Raw genomic sequence first — 10,728 nt, 5'->3', positions numbered from 1 at the left:
ATGGTTTAATAAATTTCATGATGTATCCCTTGTGATTTCAATAAGTATCATAAATGGTACATTGGTTTTTTATTTAAGGCTTAAAAAAAAATAAAAATAAAAATGGTAGGGTTGGCTGTGCCACCCCCTTTGGGCCACATGGGGGTGGCTGGCCGCCCCCATTTTGGTTAGCCACCCCCAATGCCAATTTTAGGGTGGCCAAACCACCCCCAAGAGCCAAAATAGGGGTGGCTAAAACCACCCCGATTTGGCGAGCCACCCCCATTTGGCCTGGGGGTGGTTCGGTCACCCTCATGGACGAAAACTTAATTTTTTTTTTATTATTATTATTATTTTCACTCTGGCTTTTGGGGGTGGCCAAACCATCCCCATGCCGAACAACCCCCAGGCCGACCGGTCTAGTGGTAGCCGAGCCACCCCAAGGCCAAGTGGGGGTGGCCGAGCCACCCCTAAGCCAAATGGGGGTGACCGAAGCAACCCCCAAAACTGGCATTGAGTATGGTTGAGCCACCTCTCTCTCTCTAGATATATATAGTAGCCATGTGAAAGCTGACACGGTGTTGACATTGCATTTGGGACAAGTGTCATGCACACAGGTACGCCGACACGTGTCCGATGACAAGGCCAGACGTTAGTTTTGGACGGAAAAATGAACAAATGTACAATTTTCGTCTTTTCCCATAGCACAGGTACCTCCTATGAAAAAAATGACAACTCAAAAGGCAAAATATAAAGTTTTGAAACCACAAGAGTGTGTAAGGTATTTAATCCTATATATTTATATAAACTTAGTGATACTAAGCTATTTTTATTATAATATAGGCTCATATATATATATATATACACACACACACACGAGTCAAGCTAAAAAGTGAGTCGGGTTTTATACAAGTATGAATCGTTTCATAATTGAATCTAATTTTGTGTTCATTAATGGCCCGTTTAATAATCGAGTCGAGCTCAAGCTTGAATGAGCTCATGAGTAAGTTTGTTAATTTACAACCTTATTTAAAATGGTAGTTTAGGGTCAACACAATATGGATAAGAAAGATTTACTGTTTTTGGGTCCATGGAAATCACACAACTCTTGCATGCCATCTTTCACCATAAAACACAAAAATGAAACACAAATTAATAACCCAAAATCTCAAAAATAATTTTAAAAACATGAACTTTAGAAACTCATAGTCGTCTAAGACTTTATTTTTATTTATTTTTTATTTTTTGCTTCCACCTAATGGTTGATATTAAGGGTGTACATACATATGCAGATGCGGTTATTTACAATATCCGCATCCACATCTGCAAATGCAGATAACATTTTTAGAAATCCGCATCCTTACGCTTATTGAGGATATTACTTTTGGATATCCGCATCCGCATTTACATCATGTTTTTACTAACTGCATCCATGTGCTTATTAAAGTTATTATCTGCTATCCGCATATTAGGAAATGAGCCTTTTGAGCTTTCTTTGTGTCTCTATTAGAGCCTATTTTAACGGTTTTAAATATAATTTAAGCCGATTATTATTGTTTTTAGCTTGTTTTAATTTTTCTTTAAGTTCTAATATTTTGGAAATATATTGATTTCACATTACTTTTGCATTTTTTGTCCAAGTATTACACAAGAAAGTAACAAAGCCAACCAAACTAATGTAAGCATAACCTATACTTAATCCAAAATGACATCATTTTAATGAATTTATTATATATATATATATATTAATTCAATGGGGTCAAGCATCAATCTAACTGAATTCAGAAAACTACCAACAGAACTGAAATGCTACCTTGTTATAACCCGGAATGGTGTTTGTGGCCTTATAAATCTCATATTCCATGAACTAGACCCATGGAAAATTAAGCCATGATCTCAATGTAACTTAGGTCTGTCAAATCATGGGTTGGCAACTGAGCAGCACGACTTATTTGATCAATTAAGTATGCTTGGACAAACTCAAGCCGCACAAAACATACATCACAGGGGTTCCTAGTATGGAACTTTGAGGGCAACAAACACCTCCCTTTAGAGCACTTGTTACAAAATATCCCTCCACAAAAGCAACAGTGATGCCTAGAGCATATGATAGGATGAAACCGCACATTGCATAGCATACAAGCAAATGCAGCACCGTTAGCCAACCACTTTGGAGGCTCTTTTTTCTTTTTACTCTTTTTTTTTTTTTGTTTTTTTTTTTTTTTGACATGTCCACACAAGAAGAGGGATAGAGATTCAAACTAGTGACCTCCGCTTCCTGAGGCGTGGTCCCCAGCCAGCTACCACTTAAGACCACTTTGGAGGCTCTGCTTCAAGTGTTTCCTTTATGTTACGGTGTTACCAAAATTGACCTCCGTAAGGGTCTGAGCCATCTCTTTCCAAGCTTGCTCAAGAATATGCTTTGATGGCCGAGAAATCTTACATCCATGGACACCACCGGAAGCAATAGCAGACACTTTCCCTCGAGCTGCAAATAACATCTCAGTAACCATATCCCACATGGTCAACTCCTTATCTGCTCCAACGCATGTCCTTATTCGGGATATATCTCCATTCTCGCATGAACCTCTACTCCATTCTTCATGCTCACACTCAGACATGGGTGGAACAGAGAGAGGTATCCAAATCCCAGTTTCTTCAGAAAGTGGTGTATCATAATAAAAAAATTTACCCTGTTTCCTATGATCAGCACTTGAGACATTTTGCACATCATTTTCACCCCTGATCCCTTGAGGCATTTCATTTCCACAATTTCCTAGCTGCATATTTTCTTCTTGTTCAAAATCATCTATTTGTATCAAATCACCATTTTCTATGCATTCCTCCACTTCCTTAGAAGCCTAATTGCCAACATCGAGGAAAAAGATTCATTTGTTAATCAGAAATATCAACAAATTTCAACAAGGAAAAAAGGAAAGCGAATATTTTGTCCATGGGGTTGGCTCTGTTTGAAGAGAATAACTCAAATTTTGGTGTTTTCATCTTTATTTCTTCTTGTGTTCAAATCTAATATGTTTACACCAAAAAGTTATTCTCTTTTGCGTAGCACCTGAGTCATGTTGAGAAAGGAGGAAAAAACGTTGGAAGAACTGGGATATTTTAATTTCCTCCAATATTTTAACTAAAAATAAATAAAATTATGTAGCTTAAAAACATAATAATATTGGTTACTAAAACAAATAGAAGTGGAGGTTTCAACTTCCTGACTGAGATTGTAACTTTCTATACTATGATCACATGAAATGAGTGATTTAAAGTACAGTGTTTTTGTGTGTAAAGTATTTTTGGATGACATTCATAATAAAGGTATGTGTGCAAAGTAGGTTGATTTTTTGTGGCAAAAAGAAATTTGCTTTTCTCTTTTCATGAAAAGAAAATTGTGATGAATTTCTTTTCCCTCCCCCTAGTTCGTTTGACACTCATTATATCCAAGAATTACATAAAATATAGATACTTATTACCTTCTTAAACTCCTATTTTCTTGTGTGGGCGAATTCAATCCCACCTAATCCATTGGAGGTTCAGTTTTTTTGCATGAGAATAAGAGCTTGACCAATTTAGTTACTTGATATCAATAATAACAAAATGGGTTGAAGCAGCAACATTAAGCCCGAGCACAACGGCTCCATGCATTTTGAGGCCTAAAGCGACAAGTTTAAGCGAGATATATATATATATATATATATATATATATATATATATATATATAATATTTAAATATTAATTAAATAATATTTTATTTTAATTTAAAAGTCATTTATCTCGCTTTTTTAGATACAAAATTACTAAATAAGTTTTTATATTCAAGATTTTCTATATTCTTCTCAGCATTCAATTCAAATTGACATTAGAGCACATTGAATACCAAGACTTTCTACTGAAAATTTAATTAAAATTGACAATTTTTTACATTGGAGAAAGTTATACATGTTCCACCGAATCAAGCTCTATATATCTGTCTCTCAATCTCAAACTCTCGGAGAATACCTTACCTCGACCAGTAATACCCAAAAGAAGCTAGATGGAAATAATATATAAATCTCGGGTATCGGGAGTTGGAAATGAAACCCGACGACCACAAGTTTGCTTTCAGAATACTTGAAAATCCGACACTGGCCGACCCATGCTTAGCGTTACCCATTACTGCAAATATAGATTCTCCATATATTACTTACAAAATATTCAAGTGCTCCCAATTATATATAAACACTAGCTTGCCAAACTAACCAAATTAAATAAATCATTTTAATTATTCCATGAATTTTATTAAACTACAAATACCTTGTCGAAATTAAGAGAATGTCATGCAACTCAGAGATATTAACTAACTTTCTAATTATTTATAACTTATGTTAATTAAGTTACTTATTAACTTTGTAATACTAAGTATATATTAACTGAATGATCAATATACATATACACATTTTTTTTTTTTGGATGAATACATATTCTTATTAGAAAAATGTTTTGTTTCATTCTCTTTCACATTTCTTGTCCATCTCGTACAAGAGATGTGCAAAAGAATGACATTAAACGCATCTCTTAATATATATTTATATAAACTTTAATACTAAGCTATTTTTATTAATATATAGGCTCATATATATATGTACGAGTCGAGCTAAAAAGCGAGTCGAGTTTTATATGAGCTTATTCACAAACATTAACTGAGTTGAGTTTTATACGAGTACAAATCGTTTAATAATCGAGCTTAATTTCGTGTTCATGAACAACTTGTTTAATAATCAAGTTGAGTTCGAACCTAAACGAGCTCACAAGTAGCTTTATTAATTTACAGCCTTATTTAATATTGTAGTTTAGGGTCAACACAATATGGATAAGAAAGATATACTGTTTTGGGTCCATCATTCACCATAAAACACAAAAATGAAACATAAATTAATAACCCAAAATCTCAAAAAAATTATTTTAAAAACATGAACTTTAGAAAACTCACAGTCGTCTAAAACTTTTTTTTTTTTTTTTTTCCTTGGGCGGTAGGATTTGTTGAGAGGCTAATTAAGAAAGTTGTATAGGTTGAAAGAGATATAAGCGCTTAAACTAAGTCGATAAGAGAGCCTTTTATTTATTTATTTATTTATTTTTATTTTCTTGCTTCCACTTTATGGTTGGTAATTTAAGTGTGTACATGCAAATGCAGTAATTTGCAATATTTGCTGTTGCATTTGCAAATGCAGATAGTACTCTTAGATATCTGCATTTGCATCCATTTCATGTTTTTACTAACCGCATCCGAGCGCTTATTGAGGTTATTATTCGTTATCTGCATATTAAGTAATGAGCCTTAGTTTTGAACATTCTTTGGGTCTCTATTAGAGCCTATTTTAATGATTTTTTTTTAAAAAAAAAAAGAAAAGAAAAAAAAAAGCCTATTTTTATTGTTTTTGGCTTGTTTTAATTTTTCTTTAAGCTTTAATATTTTGAAAATATATTAATTTAACATTACTTTTGCATTTTTTGTCCAAGTATTACACGAGAAAGTAACAAAGCCAATCAGCCATGAAAATGAAATCCTCTTTGGTGAACTTTTGCTCAACAATAATATGGCGGCCAGTTTGTTTTCTCATAATTCTAGTAATTTCCTCGTCAAACTTTTGAAAAAATAATAAAATAAAAAATATTTGATTTTTTGATCTTAGTTTAACTTGTACATTTTACTATTTAATTGGCAGGGACTTTTAGGTTTCATGTTCTCACGTTTACTTTTGATGAACAAATAAACTGAAGAAACCATAATCACGGAATCATATGAAATACAAAAGAATTCTACTCTGGGATTGAAACGACCGCAAAATTGCTAGTTCCACTAAATTCATTAGCCTTGAATTTTGCAAGAGCTTTAATCTCCTCTCTAAATGGAACTAAGCTTTAATTTCCTCAAATATTTTAACTAAAAAAATTATATGGCTTAAAAACATAATAATATTAGTTAATAAAACAGATAGAAGTGGAGGTTTCAACTTCCTCATTGAGATTGTTGCCTTTTACACTATGATCACATGAAAAGAGTGATTTAAAGTACACTGATTTTGTGTGTAAAAGTATTTTGGGATGACATTCATAACAAAGGTATGTGTGCAAAGTAGGTTGATTTTTTGTGGGAAAAAGAAATTTGTCTCTTTTATTTTTTTCATGAAAAGAAAATTGTAATGAATTTCTTCTCCCTTCCCCCAGTTCATTTGACACTAATTATATCAAATAATTATATAAAATGAGATACTTATTCCATTGGAGGTTCATTTTGTTTTTTTTTTTTTTTTTGCATGAGAATAAGAAGTTGACCAATTTAGTTACTTGATATCAATAATAACAATATAAAAAATAAAATAAAAAAGAAAAAAAAAAGAAAAAAAAAAAGAAGAAGAATAAAAAGAACCATTAGTATACAAATTGTGGTGCACTTTTCCCTAATAATATTATCCACATTGACAAAAATCAATATAAACATAACATGGTAGAGGCCCTAGAATAAAAAGGGATGAATCAGATCTTGAGGCAACAAAGCCCAACTCAATAAGTTTGGTCCTAAGCCTTGAAAACCATATGATTTTATATTTAATTTTTTAGTATTTCTTTTTTATATTTTCTTCTAAGTGACACATGTCACAACATGATTAGTAGTGACCAGCAAAGCTAAATTTTCTAACAATAAAGACTAATTATTATTAATTTTTTTATTAATAACCTCCATAGCCCTAAACAATACGGAACAAAAGTGCATTTTTTCCATTAGATTACATTGAGAGGGTGGGTGAATCTCGCAATTGCCCTCGACAAACTTGTTTCAGGTTCGCCCATACAGAGACGACGTCGTATTACCTCGTGTTGGACTTGTTCACATATTAATCTGTGAATTTTATGGTTGTTTGGGGTTTAGGGTTTTTGAATCAGAGACATGGACGGTGGAGGAGGAACAGTGAATGTAAAGAGGTGGACAGTGTTCCACCCAGTTTACATAAACTCGAAGAAAACAGTGGCGCAAGGGAGGCGGATAGGCCTCGGCAACGCATGCGAAAATCCCACTTGCGCCGAGGTCGCCGATTGCTGCGCCCATCTCAAGCTCCCTTCTGCTATTGAGGTTCGTGCTTCTTCTTTTCTTCTTTCAATTTTTTTGAATATTGTTCATGAGTCTCGAAAGTGTTTTTAGAGTGTTGCTGATGGATCTACGGGTTGGTGCTTTTGTTTTTTTTTCTTTTTGTAATTTTTGATGGGTCTATGAAAGTGTTTGAGGGTGTTGGTGGCAGATAGATAAGGCTTATTCGCGCGACTTCATGCAAATGGGGAGAGTGAGGGTATTGTTGAAAAGGGAGGATGGGACTCTGTGCAACCCAGCCATTTCTTCCAGTAAGGATAAATTTTCTTATTTACTATTTATTATTATATGTTAAATTATTGTTTTTTAAATTGTTACTTATCTCTACGTTTTCTATTCGAGTTCTAAGAATCCTACCCATTATGTACAGGCAAGTTTGAGGATATTTTAGAACCTGTGAAGTTTGAGGTGGTAAAATCCGAATAATTTAGTTAAAAATAATGGTTAGAATTTTAAGAAATTTACTGTTATGAATGAATGCTTATTTGGCAATGTCATATTATTTTAGCAGAATATTTGATTTCCAACAAAGACCTATAAATTTAAAGAAATTCCTCTGTTTCAATTGGGTTGCTGTATCTGAGCATGTTTTTACCTCAAAATGTATGTGAAAATATTTCCACTAATCATTTTTAGATGGTTGCCAAAACACTTGAAATCTTTATTTGATTAATATGACATGCATATATTATATTATACAAAATTCCTTGTAGAAGCGGCTGTCCTAGTGCAGTTATCTAATATTAGTATGACATGCCAATAGCTCCAGCTTTATGAGTCATTTAAATGCCGTAATACATCAGTTAATGCATGAGGCAAAATATGTTATTGATTCAATTTCCTTTTGTCAGGGATGGGCCAATTACCCTGTCTATTTGAGATGGAAATCTGTAAATAGTACATTCTTGGCCATGCCGGTTTGAAAACAACAATTTGTTAGAATAGTTAATCGTATCCTTTTCTTTTCCTTTCTGAAAACTTAGCATTGTGGTTGTATTCAATTTTTCTTTTTCATGTACTTCTATACCTATGTTCAAATATATGTAACCTGGTGTGAAGGAATGCAAGCATGCAGTCTGTGGGAGTCCTTGTTATATGTCGTACACGCCAGTTCAATTGCGAGTAGACTTTCCCTCTCTTGTGTTCTTATAATGGGTTCTTGCAGTTGTTAACTGACATGGAAAGTTCTTGATGTTGTATTAGATTTGCCCACATTATTAGCTGGCTTGGGAGAGTGTTTACTAATGATTTTCTAGAATTTTCTTTTTCTTTTTTCTAAGGAGTAATGTTTTAAGTTATTTAAATGGGAATTGTGAAGGGGTGACAAAATTTGTTGTTCTATTTTTTGGTAGTTGTGATTCTGTTGTTTTATCTAATTCTTGATAGTGAGGGGGAGTATACAAGCTTGTTGCTAACAAATCTCGATCACTGTTTTTCCATGGTTCTTGTCATGGAGTGGAAATCAGCCATATTGGTAGATACAGCATAATTTATTCATCTTCTATGACCAAAGGGCATTTAAATACTAAGCAGCCTTTTGTCTTCCATACCTTTTATTTGTGGGAACTCATCCTAAGTGTCTTTGTGTAACACCCCAGTCCCACATTGGGAAGATGAAGTAGCTCACATAGAGTAGGTAGTTTATAAAGGCACTCGTGGGTGTTAAGTCTTACATTAGTTCCTTGTTAGGTGAAGCTGAGCTTTATAAGTAATTCTAAGAAAACTCCAAATCGACTAATTTTTTTGAAGTGATAGCGGCATAGCGCAAATGTGGCTAACGCATTGCCTAGGTTGTTACACGTTGTAAGTCGAATGACTTCAATTGCCAATTCCAAAATTGAATCTATTCTACCTAGTCTTTAGCTTTACCATACTTGCATCAGTTCACCCTTCATTTTTTCCCCTCTCCAATTGCACATGTGGGCTGAAGTCCAAATGTTTTAACATGTTTATAACGCTGATATCAGTGAACTTATTGGTGGGTACATGAATGGTTAACAAGTTTATAATTGTCCTCCCAACTGTAAATATATTGACACACCAGCTTAACCTCATTTAGGAGGGCTTTGGTTTTAGCATTTTGGATATCATGCATTGCCTTATTGTATGAACTAGCCATTTATGATATATTTGTCTTGGAAGATAACTGTGGTAATTCTCTGGTGAGACTCCACCTTTTAGATCTTGTCATCTTCTTTGAAAGTAGAGGAGAACAATTTAAAAGAAAATAATTTTTTTTCTCTGTTATTAAAAGCATAGGAAAGAATAAAACAAGGATATAATAACTATATGTCACTTGTTTAGTTTGAATGGCTATCTGCTCAATTTAGAGAAAAAAAAAAAAAAATCTGCCTTTTTTCCTCTTGTGAGCTTACCTTTGTTTTGAATCTTTTGATCATATTGTAGGAAAACAGCTGATGCTCCGTGTTGCTGAGTTGGTACCTCGGCATCCTGGGAGGGCTAAGAAGCAGGAGCCTGCATCCACATCAATTGCTGGACCTTCCAAATCCAAAAAGGGTGGAAGAAAGAACAGATAGATCCGATAATGTTTTCAATTCCCACTAACATCACCAGAAGAAAAGAAAAATTCAATATTTTAACTAATAAGAATTTGGGTTAAATACCATTTTAGAACATGTGGTTTGCAGGTTTATCAAAACATGGTTTTCAAAACTGTCAAATTATGCTACTTGAGTTTTACAAATTTTTTGTTTTCACTACCTATGTTAATTATTAATTTTCCGTCAAAAAACATTAACTATTTTCTCACTTCCCCAATACACTTTGTGTACAAAATGTGTATACAAATTGTGCAAAGAACATTACTCGGTGCGGATAAATTTGTGTTTGACAACCGGGGGAATGTTTACTTGGAAAGCAAGAAAGGTGTGGTTTGGTCTACAAACACAGCCGGACAAAGAGCTACAGCAGTTGTATTGAAAGATTTGGGAAACTTGGTTTTGCTTGGTGACAATGGAAATATTCTCTGGCAGAGTTTAGACATCCCACCAATACCCTTTTGCAAGGAATGCAGTTTCAGCATCTTGAAATCATGTCAGGCGATTTGGTCTTGTATGCCAGATATGGGAGTACTACAGAAAGGCGAGGAGGCAAAAACTCTTTAAAGTAGTCTAAAATAGGCCATAAAAAGAGGTACAAAACACTAAAAAATGCTCAAAAAGCCAATTACTTGACATGTGGTTAGCAGATGCAGTTTGACCTTCAATAATCACTATAACAGACCGCTAACTGGCCCTAGTGAAACAAGTGCGGTTACTTAAAAGTGACAACCCTCTTAAGGCGGTTGCAGTTAAGAGAAAATAATTGGAACCGTAATCGTTGTACACCTTTATTCACCGTCATCTCCCTCTTCTTCACTGTACTTTTCCCAGTCTCACAAGGCAGAAACAAAACCCACTTCAAAGTCAAGAAACCAAGTTTCTTATTTTCTTCAATTCTTGAGGATCTTTCTTGTAGCTAAATCTTCACTAGCAGCAAAAAGATCAAAACCAAGATACCCAACCCTTCGTGGGTGTGAACATTGGCGCTGATGTCTCCGATTTAAAAATCATGTGTCCGCGTGGTTCTCTCAAAATCTAAAAGTAAAAACAAGA

At 34.1% G+C, this 10,728-nt stretch overlaps 1 protein-coding gene across 2 annotated transcripts; it reads left to right on the top strand.

Annotated features, from left to right (window-relative positions):
• The first annotated feature begins 6,724 nt into the window (after positions 1-6,724).
• LOC133861389 (signal recognition particle 19 kDa protein-like) lies at positions 6,725-9,831 on the top strand. 2 transcript variants are annotated; one of them, XM_062297177.1, is made up of 4 exons: positions 6,725-6,809; positions 6,899-7,099; positions 7,266-7,365; positions 9,521-9,831. In XM_062297177.1, exons 2-4 carry the CDS (start codon positions 6,917-6,919, stop codon positions 9,649-9,651), a joined length of 414 nt encoding a protein of 137 aa, XP_062153161.1. In that variant the 5' UTR covers positions 6,725-6,809; positions 6,899-6,916; the 3' UTR covers positions 9,652-9,831. The 2 variants fall into 2 exon arrangements, with proteins under 2 accessions (XP_062153161.1, XP_062153160.1); XM_062297176.1 differs by having other exon boundaries at positions 6,771-7,099.
• The last annotated feature ends 897 nt before the right edge of the window (positions 9,832-10,728 follow it).

This window comes from Alnus glutinosa, chromosome 2 (genome assembly GCF_958979055.1).
Source record: "Alnus glutinosa chromosome 2, dhAlnGlut1.1, whole genome shotgun sequence".
In the NCBI taxonomy this organism is placed as follows: Eukaryota; Viridiplantae; Streptophyta; class Magnoliopsida; order Fagales; family Betulaceae; genus Alnus; species Alnus glutinosa.
The sequence above is the reverse complement of the archived record's forward strand: the minus strand, read 5'-3'. Positions and strand labels throughout refer to the sequence as shown.